Raw genomic sequence first — 19,198 nt, 5'->3', positions numbered from 1 at the left:
TACCAAGAGGAGTGTTTATTACGAAAACCGTTCGTAACATAAGGTTGCGGGTTGGGCAGCAGGATCAGAAGCAGCAACAAGAATAACTGTAATTTAATTTATAAAAAGGGGACACCGGGAACGCCGGTTAGCTGGTACTGCTAGTATATGTATAATGCAATATCCCACATCTTTGTCTCTCTCTATAAATTTATAGTAATACACTTTTTATTCAACATTTTCATCTCCTACATAATATTTAGATTCCCCTTTTGGACGAAAGTATTGTAGGCTTGCAATAAAGTATGCCATATACTACTTTGTCTAGTCTATTAGCCACTATCTTATGTAACTTTGCAACATAATTTTAGACACATTTAGTTATTATAATAAAATACTACATTCCATAGTAGGAGCAACATCATCACCATCGCGACATCTATAGAGGAAGTAGTCCCTACTTTCCTCTATAAATATTTAGTCCTCCCCCTACCACTAGTTGACACCGGAATTTTCCTACGATACTTACATTGCACATATCATTACTGACTTTTAGCTACATACACAATCTTTCCATTAGCTGATTGAAAAAATAATAAATTCTTCCTCCGCCAAATCCGCTCAATCTCATTGGATGAAACCAGCCAATTTGACTGTTCCAGAATAAACTCTAATATACATAAACCAACGCTCATGAGATTTTGCAATATGGATGTGTCCTCTACATGATGCAATCTTGCAGATAAAATATTAGCAAGTATAAATTATTATTAAAGTATTAAAATCGTTGATCAACAGAAAATTAAATTATGTTAACAAGTGCTTAGCCACATACAACACAAAAAGCACCACACCGTTAGCGGTTTCTCTATCCATACGCGATACACTTTTTCTTTGTTTTTGTTTTTCGCTTGTAACATATATTTTAACTAGTGACCATAAACCGATTACAAATTTATGTCTTCCTACTTATTTATAGATACAAGTATGCACATTAGTTAGGATTAGCTTTTGTATTTCTGCGGTTAATTCATTTTTCTTCTAAGTTTCGAAATATTTTCTGTCATTTTATCCATCATCATTCACTATATGCGTAAGTAAATAATTGATTTCTTTTTCCAGTATTAAGAGCAGGAGTCTATGCAGAAGAAGGTAATATGAATAGATACAATATACAAATTAAAGAAATATACAAGGTGAGTACCTCATTTTTCTATTTGTAATGTCAACCAAGGAAGTTAAAATAGGATTTCTATCAAAAAAGCAAAGCGAATTAAGCCTTCTTAATCATCTCTCTCTCTCTCTCTCTCTCTCTCTCACACACACACACACACACACACACACAGACACATATTTATATATATGGTCAATTTGTTTTGGTTAAGTACCAACATTGTTCACATACCAATAAAACCAATGTTTGTACTTAACCAAAACAAATTAACCGTCTAAAATATCGAGAATTTTACTTGTATTATTTACTTTATAATGTGGATAAATTCGTAAATGCTGGCGAAATCTATATATATCCATAAATGTGAATTTGTCTGTGTGTTTGCATTTCCCTATCAAACTACTCTGTCAGATTTCAGATTATCCATTCAAGATTTGACATAAGGCGTAGTGGGATTTGAGAAAATCTTTGTAATTTGTTTTCGGCCAAAGTTCAACGATTTGACCTTCGAAAACTCTACCAAACTCCATCGGCATTTTAAATCTAAACCCTTGAAATTTTAGATAGATGTTTAGTTAATATGGATCAAACTTTTTAATTAGATTGGAACCCAAAACAATAAATGTGAAGAGGTCAAATTAAAAAAAAATGTGACCTCTCAGGCAATTTTTGGCCTAACATTTGACATTTTACAAAAAGTCTATTAAGACATGGTCAACCTTTTTAATCAGTTTTAGGCCGAAAACTTGGCTGCCAACGAGTCAAAGTTCAAGAGATTTGACTTTTGTGATATCTAGCGATTTTAGATTTAGGTTACCTGGATATGACTCAAACTTTTTAATACACACACACACACACACACACACACACACACACACACACACACACACACACACACACACACACACACACATATATATATGCACATAAAGTTATGAACAGTACATAGGGAAAGAAAGCCTGGCTGAACTACTAGTATCTATAAAAGTGAAATTGTTTGTGTGTGTGTGTGTGTGTGTGTGTGTGTGTGTGTGTGTGTGTGTGTGTGTGTGTGTACAAACCTATCTGTCAATTTTAATCCTACATACTGGAGATTGATATTTGGGGAAGTCTTTTTAATACATTTCCGACCAGGAATTTTTCGGTCAAGGAGCCTAAGTTCAACGATTTTAACCTTGAAAACTACCTAATTTTTGAAATTTTAGATGTAGGTTATATGGATATGGACCAAACATTTTACTTTGATTTGAGTTTAAAACAAATTTAAAGGAGGCCAATCAAAAACAATTTTACCTCTGATGTCTCTACCAAATAACTCAGCAAATTTTAGTTCTAAATATTTGAAATTTTATATGAAGTGTATTCAGACATCCGGCAAGCATTTTTATCCGTTTTGGGCCGAAAATCTGGCTTCCAAGAGTTCAAAGTTAAGAAAAATGACCGTTGCGGTCTCTAGTAAACTCTTCAGCCTATTTTGGGTCTAAACATTTGAAATTTTACATAAAGGTTATTCAGTTTTTTGGCTAAAATTTTGCTGCCAAGAGATCCAAGTTGAAAGAGTTGACTTTTGCAGATATTACAAAACTCCTCCCCCAATTTGGGTCTAAACACTTGAAATTTTAGATCTAGGTTAGCTGGACATGAGTCAAACTTTTTAACATATATATATATACATATGCACATATGAACAGTACATAGGGCTCAAATGCTAGTATTAAATAATACACGTGATTTAAAGTTTAGCGATCATAAATAAACTTTCCGCAATTCACTTAAAAATGTGGTCAATCCATATATTTTATCCTTTTGGACCATTATTTTGTTTTTTTAGGGAAAGTCTTCGATGCAAAATATCATGAATGATGACGATGCAATTCTGGTAACGCAACAGAAGCACCTCGATGAAGGCATCTATAGCATTTTCGGTAAATACAGGTTTTATTTCCAACTTAAACTATATTTGTATTGAAAAAAAATTAAATTATCAGAATCGTATCCCGAAACAATGACTAATGCAATTTGTCTATAATTATTTATTTAACATTGCAGTCCTTCAATTATGAATTAATAACACTGGGCTGCATCAAAAATGCAACATCCATGACAATATCCTCTTCTAGACCAATTTTTCGTGCTGATCACGAGGGTAATAGTCATTTTGCTCGTAAGGTTCTAGTTTATTTGTTACAGCGTCATATACTGCGTCGTATATTAATATACCTTTTTTTGTTGCAGATCAATTAAAGAATGGCACGGACTTGCAAAAACCACCCCAACTCATTTTGCTACATCTGCGGAAATTACACACTTTCAAGACAGAAGCGCAAAATCACTTCTACAGTGAAACAACTCTATCGTGCCTACTTTGGCATCGAACTTGGACATCAGGATAAACCATGGGCGCCACACATTGCTTGTGTGAAGTGTTTCGCTGGTTTATGCCACTGGAATAAAGGAAATCGAAAATCAATGCCATTTGGAATACCAGTGGTTTGGCGGGAACCTACGAATCACCATGATGACTGCTATTTAACCACTGGGAAGGAATGGTATAAGTTTGAAATACATTAAATACCCAAACATTCCGTCAGTTACGCAACCAGTACCACATAGTGATGTTGTTCCTGTGCCAAGACCTCCTGAGATTCTAGAACGTACCAGTGCAAGTAACTCTACATGTGATGACAGTGAAAACCAGGATGTTTATGAAGATATCAGTGGGACCTCTGAGAAAAGCCCTCAGTTATTTGAACAGAGTGAGCTAGATGACCTTGTACGAGATCTTGGTCTGTCAAAAGAATCTGCACAGTTGTTAGGTTCAAGGTTAAAAGAGAAAAATCTTTTGGCACGTAATACACACTTTGCACAGTATCGGCATCGAGAGCAGGAATTCGTGCAGTACTTTACCAAGTCCGATGACATGGTATATTGCCACGATGTTTCAGGTCTTGTAGAACACATGGGTAAAGAATACCATCGTGAAGAATGGAGGCTCTTTATAGATTCCTCCACCAGAAGTCTAAAAGCTGTGCTACTTTTTAATGGTAAAAACGTAGCATCATTGCCCATTGCTCATTCTGTTACCCTGAAAGAAACCTATGATACCATGTCACTTCTTCTTAACAACATACAATATCAAGATCACAATTGGCTTCTCTGTGGTGACCTAAAAGTTCTGACCATTTTGTTAGGAATGCAGGGGGGGGGCTACACAAAATACCCATGCTTTTTGTGCTTGTGGGACAGCCGTGCAGATTCCGTACATTACCGACAAAGGGAATGGCCACAACGGACGGAATTTGTTCCTGGCCGCCATAACGTCAAAACACTACCACTTGTACCACCAGAGAAGGTGCTTCTGCCTCCCCTTCACATAAAGCTGGGGTTGATGAAAAATTTTGTGAAATCACTTGCGAAAGATGGAGAAGGGTTTAAATACCTTTCCAATAAATTCCCTCTTGTCAGTGATGCTAAAGTACAAGCTGGCATATTTGTTGGACCACAGATTCGTGAACTTATGTCTGATACCGGATTTAATGAAGCACTGACACCTCGTGAAAGAAGAGCTTGTGAATGTTTTAAGTTAGTTGTGACAGGGTTTTTAGGAAACAAAAAATCTGATGACTACAAGGAACGGGTTGAGAATATGCTTCAAGCATACGAGACTGCTGGCACACGCATGAGCATCAAAATACATTTCCTGCACAGTCACCATGACTACTTTCCTGCTAATTTGGGTGAATACAGTGAGGAACAGGGAGAGAGGTTCCATCAGGATATATCCGATATGGAGCGCCGCTATCAAGGCAATTGGAGTGTGACCATGATGGCTGATTTCTGCTGGTCTCTTCAAAGAAGCTGGACAACATCTCCTGCAAGGCCAGCACACAAGAGAATGTCGCGAAAGCGTGCATTTCAAGGGGAATAGCTGCTTTCTAACTTCAAATTGGATGCATTCTTTACAATGAATCTGATAAATATTGTGCCAACTGTTACAAAAAAATGAGAACCTCCTTAAAAAAAATGGGTATGCTTTATGCGTTTACTATGCGAAACTGCAATGAAAAATGTTAATAACATTTCTGTTGCAAATTTTCTTTTCCAAATGCAGCCCAGTGTAATTAACGCAATGTAGTAATAAGCAAAAGTTAGTTTTTATGTAAGTAAATCCACTTAGGGATATTTATGATTATGTCAAAACAAAATGAATGTCTCAATATAATTACATTTCTCCTTCACTGACTACACCTGTCTTCACCCATGATGATCACTTTTAAGTGAAAACGTGGTACGCCTGTTTCAAATGCTTTGTGCTCCTGATTAACGTCTTATCAGTCCTTTTCGTGTAATTTGATACCACCATAAAACACCTTTCTCCTATTAATTAATATTACCTGATTGACGTGATATCGATATTATATTTCGTTACAAATGGAAGTGCCATGTTTTTAAAATGTTTTTTTTTTGTCCTCTGCAATGCTTTGCCGTTATTTAAATTGCTTCACGGTATGTTACATATTACCTAGCTGTAATATACTTGTATAATAATCAAATGAATAAGGGGAATAAATATTAAGAATTTTAAATGATCTCCAATTTTGTCAATAATTCAGGTTTTATTCAAAACGGAAGTGTGTATGCTGACAAGAATAGCAGTATTTTAATGTGGAATAACATCACAGAATTCCAAAAACACATATTGTACTTGTACCGGCGCCTCGGTTGTGATTGTTTTGTAAGTACCCTTATCATAATCATACACTAATTGTGGGAATTAACTAACACAACTACTGGCTCTTTGCAATAAATAATCCAAGGTGAATGTATTCTCCGTTCCGGTTTCATCATTTCAAAATCATTGTTTGTTAATTGAGCTGGCAAGACAGGCCGTGTCGTTTATGGATATGATAATTTGTGAAAAAGAAGCATGCATAAATAGTTTCATTATTAATCAATTGTTCAATTTCCATTGATAATAAATTTTAAAAGTGTATAACCCCCACACTTCTAGAGAGTTCATATTCTTCGTTAATTCCCTAGTCGATTAGATGATAAAGGAGAAGTATAATTAAGTTCAAAATGGAGGACCTACAAATGAGTTACATTCAGTCCAAAAATTTGTTATCAACTGACTTGAAGTACTAATTTACGGCAAAGATGCAATCCTTGATTAGAATGAATTTCTTATATAAACCAATCAGGAATCCCGTTTCATACCTGTTATCTCTGACACTACATATGAGGGCTGTACTCAATAATAGGATGTCATAAGGAAAAATTAAAAAAATATATCAATTCCTAAAAATATGAATATACAACCTCTTTTTTCTATATACATATACGAAAAAATAAAATACCCAATAAAGCCAATAAAGCTAAAATATTAAAATCGTTTCTATTGGAAGCCATTTCTCAGCTGTACTTTTTTAAAATCCTAAAGTAACAGTAAGTAAAAATGTTGAAAGATTTTTTTTCCATTTTTCTTAATGTATTTCAGTTAGAATATATAAGATAGCTGAAAAATATTCGGTATCTGATAGGATATCTCATCCCAGGTTTAAAATTGAAAAACATACACATATACGAGGGTTTACAATAAGTAATGCCTCTGACCCACTTTCATTTGTCTGATTTAGCTGAAAATTTGCATGTGCAATGATTTATATCTTTATGGGTTATGTGGCAAATTACAGCTCTGAACTAATTGTGGTTTCTGTTTTACAGTGTTTGAACTGAGTCAAGTGTTAAATGGAGCCTGTTGAATGTCGAGCAGTGATCCGGTTTTTGTATTTGAAACGACGCACATCACAGGATACTTTTGATGAAATGAAAGAAACTTATGGTGATAATGCACCATCGTATGACCTTGTAAAATAGATAAATAATATATCGATAGAATTCAGTTGATAAAATAGCGAACCTAAAAACGGTTGTTCGTAGTTATTGCAAAAAGTGAATTAGTAAAATAGACTGATTTTTCTAATCTTTGAAAAAAATACAAGATGGAGGAATTTGCTAAAATAATGACACAGTTCATGCAGAATCAGCAGATCCTACAAAAAGAACAGCAAGCGCTATACGCAGAAAGAGACGAAAGACAAAATGAATGCCTAGAAAGGCAGAAAGACAGGTTCGCGCAGATGCAACTCTAACAGACAGAACTGTTAGAAAGATTAACAGCTAATTCCATACAAGAAAGTAATACAACCTTCTCCAACACAACAATTGTTAACAGCATAGATGTGCTCACATACCTACCGGAAGAGGATAACACTTTTGATGCATACTTCAAGAGGTATGAAGATATTTTCCAAACAGACTGCGAAAACTGGCCAAATGGAAAGAAAGTAAGTTTATTACTTCGAAAGCTTGGTACCAGTGAACAATGCCAATTTGTTGATTTCATATTGCCAAGGAGAACGAATCAGTTAGATTTCGCTGAGACCGTAAATCTTCTTAAGGAGTTATTCGGATCGAATATGTCTCTTTTCCACAAGAGATGGTCATGTATTAATCTTAAGTAAACTGATCAGCAGGATTACCTGAAATACGCGTCAATAATAAACAAAAACTGCGACAACTTCAAATTATCGCAACTCACGGTGGACGATGTCAAATGCTTAATCTTTGCACAGGGTCTAGTATCTGAAGTGAATAGTATCAGTAAGTAAAGAATTGCCTTTTAGAAAGGTTTTATTAACTGTAAAATACACGTACGCTCTTGAAAGGATCGAGCGGGAAAATGAAACAGAGGGCGCTTTTAATATGAATGTCAATCCCAAGGGGGATAACTCTTAACAACAAATTAAATCATAACATTTTCCCCGTCCTAAAGTATTCAAGTAAGGGGTAATTAATTATAGACAATTTTTTTTTTTTTTTTTTTTTTTTTTTTTACAATCACATAAGAATCATTTTATTTACAAATAACATATGAACTCAAACTTATATGTTATTTGTAAATAAAATGATTCTTATGTGATTGTAAAAACATATGAACCCAAACTGTTCTCCCTGGATCGCCACCTTGTCGTGGTGGAGAACCTTGTGTGTTCCGATGAACCTGAGAGCGATGCCGTCCGGAGCCTAGGCTCCTGGTAGGGCCACCCATGGCGGTAAGGTTGAAGGGGAGATTCCAGACAAAGAGTGATCCAAAAGACCTCAACGGCTGATGCGGCGGATGATGACAATAATGACACAACGGCACTGAAGGCGGATGAAGGCTGCAACAGAAGAGAGTCTCCAGTCGTCGTGGTTCTCCATGCCATTGGTATCAGGCCCTCCTCTGCCAAGGGGCCGTGTGGTGGCTGCAGGCGCATCAGTCTCCCCACGTTAAAAGACATCACGCGCAGGCGTTCTCCCGAAAGGGAACACATCCTACTCTACATCATGGATGGAAAAGTCTTGTGACAGTCTTAGTCATTAAGCTCCCGGACTGAGGCAGAGAGAGCTCTCCCTTAATTCCCGGATAGAAAAAGTCCTGTGGCGACCAGGAAGTGGTGACGGGAGCAGGACAGTGTAGTCTGGCAGCTCCTAGCTGCAACCTGGCACATAGGCGGTGGGTGCCAGATTCAGTCGCTAACCTCACGGACCGAGGCAGAAAGAGTTTTTCGGCAGCTGCATCCATGACTGAGCAGCCCTGTTTAGGATCCACTCTGCTCACCCCAGTAGGGGAGGGGGGTTAGAAAAGGTACCCCTAAAAATAGCCTGCCTCAAAAAAACCCGTCTGGACTACCGCATCCAGAGGGATCACCACCACGCGGTCGGAAAAAGAAAGAAAATTTATGCCTATATTTTGGAACCTGGAATGTGAGGACCCTCATGGACAACAAAACAAGTGATCGACCCGAAAGAAGAACTGCCATTATCTCAAGAGAGCTAAGGAGGTTCCAGATTGACATAGCTGCGCTCTCTGAAACCCGACTGGCTGACGACGGGCAGCTGAGGGAGGAGAAAGGCGGGTACACCTTCTTTTGGAAAGGAAGGCCTGCAGAAGAGCCGCGTATCCATGGCGTGGGCTTTGCTATAAAGAACAGCCTCATCCGCCACCTCAATGAGCCCCCTGTTGGCATCAACGAACGGCTAATGACCATGCGCCTGATGCTTGCGGGCAACCAAATGGCCACTGTGATTAGTGCGTATGCTCCAACACTTGATGCACATGATGAAATAAAGGAGACCTTTTATGCTGACCTTGACACCATTTTATCCGGGGCCCCCAAGGGGGACAAGATTATCCTACTTGGGAATTTCAATGCTAGAGTGGAACGAGACCATCAGCACTGGAGAGGAACGCTTGGAAGAGAAGGAGTTGGGAACATTAACTCAAATGGTACACTCCTACTGACAAAGTGCTCAGAACATAACCTGATCATCACGAACACACTTTTCCGATAAAAAAACGCATTCAAAACATCATGGATGCACCCTCGAAGTAAAATCAGGCACCTCATTGACTATGTCATTGTCCGTGCCAAAGACCGCTGTGATGTGCTGAACACCAGGGCAATGACCAGTACAGACAATTGTTGGACCGACCACCGTCTTATTCGCTCCATCATGTCTATCCATTTAATGCGGAAGCAAAGGATGCAAAAAAGACAGAGCCGACCAAAGCTCAACATCGAGCAGCTGGGCGATATCACCTACCAACAACACCTCCAGGCGGCTCTTAGTGCGGACCTGCCCAAGCAGTATCCGCATGACGCTGAAGAGCACTGGGACAAGCTGTCTTCTGCCATCATGGACTCCAGTATAAGCATCCTAGGGCAGAAAAAGCGGAAACATCAGGATTGGTACGATGAAAACGATACCGAAATCCAACAGCTTATAGACACCAAGAGGCAAACTTTTATCACCTGGCAGAATAACATCAATTGCAAGGTTAAAAGAGCTGCCCATGCCAAGGCTAAAGCGGCTGTCCAATCGACAGTCAGGAAGCTGAAGAACATCTGGTGGATGAAGAAGGCTCAGGAGATCCAGCAGTTTGCTGACTCTGGGGACACCAGAAGATTCTTTGAAGCCACAAAAGTGGTATACGGCCCCAGCTACCGTTCTCTGACACCCCTTCGGTCTAAGGATGGGCTCACGCTGCTGAAAGGAAAGGGAGAAATAACAAATAGATGGAAAGAGCATTACAAGGATCTTCTGAACAGGGACACCACTCCAGAGATGGAGGCCCTTGAAAAACTCCCCCAACAGCCCATAATTGAGAGCATGGGAGAACCACCCAGTCTGGAAGAGGTGCGGGATGCAATTAGGAAGATGAAAAACAATAAGGCGGCTGGTTCTGACGGCATCCCAGCAGAAATCCTGAAGAAAGGCGGGCCTGATCTTCTCAGACACATCCATGCCCTGCTGCTCAAAATATGGGAACAAGAGAAAATCCCTGCACAACTTAGAGATGCCCTAGTTGTCTCCATCTTTAAGAAGGGAGACAAGGCAAACTGTGGGAACTACCGGGGCATTTCTCTCCTCTCTACCACAGGGAAAGCCCTAGCTCGGGTTTTGGCCAACAGGCTTACACCCCTTGCAGAAACCATCCTTCCCGAGTCCCAAAGTGGCTTTCGACCAAATAGAGGCACGATGGACATGATCTTCACTGCTCGTCAACTCCAAGAAAAGTGCAGGGAGCAAAATTTACCATTATACATGGCTTTTATAGACCTTACTAAAGCCTTTGACTCTGTGAACCGTCAAGCCCTTTGGCTGGTTCTTGCAAGGTTTGGATGCCCAGAGAGGTACATTCGGGTACTGAGACTGCTGCATGACAATATGTCAGCTACAGTCCTCAGTAGTAGTGGAGATGAAACAGAGCCCTTCAGGGTTGACACGGGAGTGAAACAGGGATGTGTCATTGCCCCAACCCTGTTCTCCATCTTCATTACTGCTATCCTCCATCTTACGGACAAACATCTTCCCCATGGAGTTCGGATTATGTACAGAACCGACGGCCAACTTTTTAACATCAACAGATTTAGGGCCAAAGGTCGAACGAACACCATATCCATTATGGAGCTACAGTATGCAGACGATAACGCCCTTGTAGCCCTCTCAGAAGAGGACCTACAGTGTACACTGGTTGCCTTCACGAGGGCGTACAAACAGCTAGGACTAACAATTAATATAAAAAAACCCAAATCCTCCATCAATCACCACCAAACAGTACTCCAGTCTCACCCCCAAACATCTCCATTGACAACGCAAGACTGGAAAATGTGGACCACTTCCCATACCTAGGCAGCATCCTATCATCAAAAGCCAACATAGATGATGAAATACAACACCGTCTCAGCTGTGCCAGTGGGGCTTTCTCAAGGCTAAGGAAGAGAGTATTTGAGAACCGTGACCTTCTGGCAAAGACCAAAATCATGGTATATAAAGCTGTCTTGCTGCCCACTCTTCTCTATGGATCGGAGACCTGGACCACATACAGGAGGCACGTAAAAACCCTGGAGACGTACCACCAAAGATGCCTCCGAAAAATCCTCAGAATTAGTTGGAAGGACCGACGCACCAACACCAGCGTCCTGAGTGAGGCTGACATTCCCACTATCACCGCTACTGTTGCTCAACGCCAGCTCAGATGGACTGGTCATGTTGTCCGAATGCCGGATCTCCGCCTCCCAAAACAGATTTTCTACTCTCAGCTTGTTGAGGGAAAGCGTGCCCAGGGTGGCCAAAAGATGAGGTATAAGGACAACATCAAAGCAAATCTAAAGCGGTTTCACATGGACCTTAAGACATGGGAGGACGTGGCTGGGAGCAGGTTGGCATGGAGGAGCGCTGTCCACAAAGGTGCTGCGCTTTATAGTAGTGACCTAAATAAAGCTGCTGAGGATAGGCGCAAGCACAGAAAGGACAGATTATTAACCAGACACACCCAACCCTACCCCACCACCACTACCTTTATCTGCCCAAATTGCACAAGACAAATTGGGTCTAGGATTGGGCTCTATGCTCACCTGAGGACCCACAGAAGCCACAACGGAGGACAGTCTTACTCGGACACGAGTGACCGCCGATGAACCCAAACTGCAGTTTTTTCAGTATTTAGTCACAAAATCCTTATATTTACTAGGGAATTGTCGAACTCGGGACGACCTCCGCACAGATTGGCAGGAATGCTGATTTTCAGTATTATTTTTTAGTGAAATCTGATTTTCTTCAAGATCAGACGATTGATTTTTGTCTTCCTCATGACCAATGTTTTCATTAGTAGAAGGTTCAAATAAAGTCTCTGAAGTAGTAGGATTATTATTAGAGTTTTCTTCATTTGATGAGTTTGGAGCTAAGTCTCGAACGTTGACAGTGGTTTCAGTACCAGAAGGTAGTTGAACATAAGTGTAGTGAGGGTTGACATCTATTAGGGTGGCAGGCGTTACAGGAGGGTCATGTTTACTTGTTTTAGTGTGGTTTCTAATATATATTGGGCCTGGTTTAACCCAAGAAGGAATTGAAATTCCGGAAGCAGATTTACGACTATATTTAAATAGTCTATCATGGGGAGTCATATTAGTGGCAGTACAAAGTAATGATCTAATTGAATGAAGTGCGTCCGGTAGTATGTCTTCCCAATAAGGTAGTTTCATTTGATTAGAATGTAATGTTGTTTGAATGGCCTTCCATAAGGTACCGTTGAGTTTTTCAATCTGTCCATTACCTTCAGGATGATATCTACTTGTTTTAGAAGTAGCGATTCCTTTTTTGTGTAAAAAATCCTTTATTTCTCTTGCTAAGAAATCAGAAGCACGGTCAGTATGTATCATGTCAGGCAAACCAAAAATTGAAAAGAGTTTGTTTAGACAGTGGATAATGGTTTTGCTTGTCATATCTCTGCAAGGAAAAGCGAAAGGAAAACGGGAATACTCATCAATTAGAGTAAGTAGATATTTGTTGCCATGTATAGAAGTAGGTAGAGGGCCTTTAAAATCAAGATTTAATCGTTGAAAAGGTAATATGGCTTGAATGAGAGTCCCTCCATTGGTATTGGCGAATTTGGGTTTCAGTAATTGACAGGATGAGCAAGAGTCAGTAATATTCTTAATTTGATCCAAAGTAAAAGGGAGGTTCCTCGTTCTTATAAAATGGCTTAATCTTGAAACACCAGGATGACATAATTGTTTATGTAAATCACGAAGATCTTGTAGATTGTAAGTAAGAGCAGAGATGCGAGAGAATGTGTCAGCAGCAATATTTTCAGGTCCAGGTCGATAAACTATAGTGAAATTGTATTGGGATAATTCTATACGCCAACGACATATTTTGTCATTCTTAATTTTTGATTTTCTTTTATTGTCGAATATGAAGCTGATGCTCTTCTGATCTGTGATGACTTTAAAGTACCTGCCGAGTAGAAAATGTCGCCACTTACGGAGAGCTTCTACAATAGCGGCTGCCTCTTTTTCTACTGCATGGTGCTTAATTTCGTTAGTATTGAGAGTTCTTGAAAAAAATGCAATAGGACGACCTTCTTGATTTAGTGTTGCAGCAATGCAATAGTTACTAGCGTCCGTTTCTACTTCAAATTCTTTATTTGGATCTACCGTTATTAAAGTGGCGTCTTTTAGATCATTTTTCAATGTTTGAAAAGATTTTAATACAGATGGAGGTAGTGGAAATTCTTTGTTTTGATTTAGTAATAAAATTTTATCAGAAAATTTTTTAATGAATTTGCAGTAATAGGAAAACATTCCAACTATTCTTTTTTGAGATTTAAGATTCAGCGGAGGTGGCATTTCGAGTAATGGTTTTAGTCTTTGATAATCGGGAGCTATTTGATTATTTTCTATGGTGTAGCCGAGTAGAGTAATAGAACTAGAAGAAATTATGCTTTTATTTTCATTTAAAGTGATGTTATATTGTTTAGCAATTTTGTAGAATTTTTGAAGATTGTAATCGTGTTCTTCTTGATTTTTCCCACATATAGTTACGTTATCAACATACACAAAGGTATCGGTTAGATTTTCTTTTTCTATAATATAGTCTATGCTCCTCTGGAAAGCACTTACTCCATTGGTGACGCCAAAAGGAAGACGAGTAAATTGAAAAAGTTTGCCACTTACTTCAAACGCAGTGAATTTACGATCAGCATGATTTATAGGTATTTGGTGATAAGCAGATTTTAGGTCGAGAGTAGAGAAGATGTTATATTGAGCGATGTCGTCTACCATCTTATTGATATTAGGCATTGGGTAAGCGTCTAGTTCCGTGAATCTATTGATGGTATCGCTGTAGTCGACTACCATTCTTTTCTTATGATTCTCATTCGAAGTTACAAGAACTTGCGCTCGCCACGGAGATATCGAAGGTTCAATTATGCCTTCTTTCAACATTCTAGCAGTCTCTTCTTTTATGAATTTGTTGGCGGCAAAAGTGTAACGTCGGGATTTTGTCGCAATAGGAGTAGTATGAGGAGAAAGATTAGAAAAGAGAGGAGGGGGGTGGAACGTTTATGGTAGGAAAAAAATTATTCGTGTTTATAGCTCCAATTATAAGTTTGTCTCTAGGACCGTCGAATTTAAGTGTTACTTTTTTATATTTTTTTAAAAATATCTTTTCCGATAATTAAATCAATGAAAAGGTTTTCAATGATTTCAATTGTTATTCCAGAATGGGTTTTATCTTTCAGTATTAAATCCACGACAGCTTCGCCAGTTATTTTAGCATGTTGATCGGAAGCAGCCAGAGCTATAGTTTTGTTTTTAGGTATTGTGAAGAGTTTAAGTTTTTTAGCAGTATTTTCATTAATGAATGTTTTTACACTGCCGGAGTCCACCATAGCGTTCACGAAGTGCCCGTTAATTTGGCATTGAGTGAATGTGACATCTTTGGAGTTAGTTCCTAGTCAGGATAGAGAAGGTGAGGGGTAGTCAGAGTCGTCATAAAGAACAGCAGTATGAGTGTTAGAAATAGAAGATTTACACACTTTAGCCCAATGACCATTTTTTTGCATTTTTTACATTCGGCGTTTCGTGCAGGACATAAATATCGAGGATGACGTGATTTTCCACAGAAAAAACAAACCCCTTTTGGATGCATATTTTCTTTAGTCACAGCTATACGATTGTAGCCCGAAGGATTATTTGTAGCTGCTACAGTAAAGTTATTTGCGTAGCTTATCGAATGCTTTTCTGCTTGTTCAAGAGATCTGGCCGTGGCATATGTGTCTTGTAAAGTCAGGATGGGTTTTTCTAACAGTCGTTGTCGGATGGACGAAGAAGAAATTCCACCGATGAAAGCTTCCCGAATGTATTGATTTTTGTTTTCTTCAGCAGAAACCGCTTCGAAGTTACATGTTTTGGCAAGCATTTCCAATTGTAGTATGAAGGCATCTATATTTTGTGTTGTTTGTTGCTTCGTCGTCATCAATCGATATCTATTATAAACAATATTTTCAGGTTTTAAATAAGCGGCGTCCAATGTTCTTAATGCACTATCGTAGTCGGTTTTATCGCTTATTAAATCGAAAACAGAGGCTGAAATACAATTGATCAAGGCAAAGAAATTATCTGAAGTGTTTTCGATTAATCCGTTATTATGTGAGCGGATATAATTCTGGAGGGTTAATTTCCAATGCCTATAGGATTTTTCGGAATTAGGGCATGTAGGTTCCACCTCGAATCTGTCGGGACGTAAGATTCGATCCATTATTTTTTTTTTAATTTTTTTTTTTTACAGTTAATAAAATTGAAGTGAATAGTATCAGTAAGTAAAGAATTGCCTTTTAGAAAGGTTTTATTAACTGTAAAATACACGTACGCTCTTGAAAGGATCGAGCGGGAAAATGAAACAGAGGGCGCTTTTAATATGAATGTCAATCCCAAGGGGGATAACTCTTAACAACAAATTAAATCATAACAGTATCCACAAAAAACTTCAGAGATCCGAAGACGCGTTCTCTCAAAATTAGAGACAGAACAAGGCCTGACATTGCAGAAATTAGCAGAAGATTGCGAAAAGGCAGTATTACTAAAAAAAAAAAGATTCCAGGGATATAGAAGAAGCAGGAGTGGCGTACATTAGGAAGATTAAAAGACGTTTCAGAAACTCAAGACAAAGAAATTTTGAGACTAGTCAAAATTTAAAAAAATACTCAAATTATAAATACTCAAATTATAATAACTACAGAAAACGAAATTACGATAATAATCAAAGGAATTATAAAAAGACAGTATGAGGTAATAATTGCAGAAGATGTGATGAAAAACATTTGGAAAAGGATTGTCCTTACAAAAATATCAGGAGCTACAATTGCGATAAAGTTGGTCATAAGAGTGTTTGCTGCAGAACAAAAAATAGAGTACACCAAATGAGAACAAACGACAAAGGGAAAAATAATTTACGAAAATATGTATCAGTAAATATTTTCAACAAACAAGTGAAATTTCAGCTTGACTTTGGATCTGATTTGTTGTTAATAAACATCAGCACTTGGAAAAAGCTGGGTAAACCGACTCTTCAAAAATCAAGTAAAGGTGCACGAAAAGTGACAGGAGACAAAATAAAATTCGAAGGAGAGATCATCCTGCCCATTAATTTAAATGGCACGACGAAAAAATTGAAAATCTTCGTAATTAAAAAAGCGAGAACTTATTGGGAATTGACTGGATCGAAAAATTCAATCTTTCGGATAAACCAATGAACGCTTTTTAAAAAAAATAACCAGTTGTACCCCAACATCAGAAAATCTTAAAAACGATCTAAAAGAAGTATTCACAAGAATAAATGAATACAGATTCAAGGTGAAAGAAAACAAATGCGAATTTTGTTTAGACGAAATCAAATATTTAGGGCAAATAATAAATAAAGACGGTCGACGCCCAGATTTGGAAAGATCGACAGCAATTAAAAACATACCGGCACCACATAACGTGACGACTCGACAGAGTTTCTTAGGTCTCGCAAACTACTACCAAATATTTATCAAAGAAATGCACGACCTAAGAGCTCCACTTAACGAGTTATTAAAGAAAGAAACACCATGGATCTGAATATTGCACTAACAGTAAACAAGTTTAAAGGTTGTGCGTTAGCCGCAAAGGCACCAACGATAGTCCATAAACATTGAAAAACAAACTGACCATCCATGGTCACGCATTCATATAGACTTTGCTTGACCGACAGAAGGACAATACTACCTAATCGTAGTAGATAGTTTTTCCAGATAGCCGGAAGTAAAGCAACCCAAGAACCCGACGACAAATAACACAATAAGTTGTGTGCATGAAATATTTGCACGTGTTGGTGTGCCAGATATTATAGTCACAGATAACGGAACACAATTTACATAAAGTGATTTCAAGGACTTTTGTGACACTTTTTAGGTAAAAGATATAACTACACCACCGTTCCACCCTAGATCAAATAGATTAGCGGAAAGGTTCGGAGACACGATAAAGCGTGCACTTAGAAAATCAATAGGGACCCCGATGGATAAAACATTACAACAATTCCTGCAAATATACAGGATAACTAAGAACCCAAATACACCGTCGAAATTATCGCCAGCAAAATTAATGTTTGCTAGAAAAATAAAATCACCATTTGATAAATTAATACCAAAGCAAACAATCGTCCATCACACTACGCACACATCACGTAAAAGGTTTAAACTTGGTTATCGTGTATATTTTAAATGTATGAAAAATAATATTTCATATTAGGAATTTGGTACGATAGATAAACGTATCGGCGACTTGGTCTACATGATAAATGGTCCAAAAGGTATATACAAAAGACATCAAAATCAATTGAGAAAATGTCAGATAAACGACAACAAACATGACAAACTTGATGAAAAGGAAGATCCAATTGATATACTATACGAAGTGTTTGATAACGAACCACCAAAAACCATGTCCGAACCGAGAAGATCGGGAAGGAAAAGAAAGTTTACAGAACCAATTATAATGAACACCAAGAGTAAAAGATATTGAAATCTACACGACTTCAAATTTTGGGAGGGGTGTTGTGGAGACGCCCACCAATAAAGATAGGTGGGTGTGTGAGATATATAAAGGTATCAATCACCAATACCAGGAAAGTCCTTCAACGACCGCCAAATAGGCAAGACGCATATGTTGCCTCCAGTACGACATGCAACACGCCACCTGCCGGAATATCTGCAACTGAAGTATATCCGAAGACATGTAAATACGTATATTACTTTTCTGCCTAATATATTATTGTTATGCCTTTACTTTCCGTGTTCTTGTTAATTATTTGTGCAGACACAACAGTATATATAGTGTCGTAATAAATATTATATCTTTAGCTCACACATCCACGATCGAGCACTTTATTGGATTTTTTTCATCGTTACGAACACGCTATATATATATATATATATATATATAGTCATGATCATATTTATTGGTACGGTCATATAGTGTAAGTATCTTACAATAAATTTTATTTGTTGTTTAACCATATTTGCTTAATGAAATAATGATGCCAAATAACACGCTAAAATGTCTTTTTTCTTTACATGAAACTTTACATGAAAAATCTTTGGTACTGGCGTATTTACAAAATAAAAAGGTGTGCATTAAATGGTCCATTGGTCGAATGCTATTTTGCGAATCAGATATGGAAAGGACAATGCACCGATTTGGGAGACCAAACAGAAAACCTGCTTGAAAATCATTGTGTAGTTGCACTGTTTCGACCAAATAATTCAACAATCTTATCCTTGATTAAGCATAAACATATGTGATTATTATGAATCTGTATTTAAAGATAAATTAAGTCAAATAAAAAACATATATTGTATGGTTTAATGTTTTATTATTTTTCAGTGATATTGAATCGAATCTGTTGAATAAAGTCGTATTAATAGGTTTGTTTCTGCACACTTGGATTACTACCTATACTGCTTCACAAATTCTTTTTATATTTTATTTCCAGCATTATGTCTATATATACGATTTATTCAAAGGGAATATATAATCAAGAAGTAATATCGTTATCATATTACATTAAAGGAAATCTCTCCTTGTTATTATTTTTTTTGTAATAGACTTACTTTCAGTATTCTACCTCGAA

General features: G+C 37.9%; 1 protein-coding gene across 1 annotated transcript; it reads left to right on the top strand.

Moving 5' to 3' along the window:
* Positions 1 to 1,105: 1,105 nt before the first annotated feature.
* LOC145256541 (uncharacterized) lies at positions 1,106 to 18,925 on the top strand. Its single transcript, XM_080115577.1, has 4 exons — positions 1,106 to 1,175; positions 2,985 to 3,078; positions 5,767 to 5,888; positions 18,695 to 18,925. Exons 1-4 carry the CDS (start codon positions 1,137 to 1,139, stop codon positions 18,791 to 18,793), a joined length of 354 nt encoding a protein of 117 aa, XP_079971703.1. The 5' UTR covers positions 1,106 to 1,136; the 3' UTR covers positions 18,794 to 18,925.
* Positions 18,926 to 19,198: the final 273 nt, after the last annotated feature.

The sequence above is a fragment of the Euprymna scolopes genome, chromosome 32 (genome assembly GCF_053919585.1).
Source record: "Euprymna scolopes isolate OS-2025 chromosome 32, ASM5391958v1, whole genome shotgun sequence".
Lineage (NCBI taxonomy): Eukaryota > Metazoa > Mollusca > Cephalopoda > Sepiida > Sepiolidae > Euprymna > Euprymna scolopes.
This window is presented reverse-complemented; position numbering and strand designations above follow the sequence as displayed.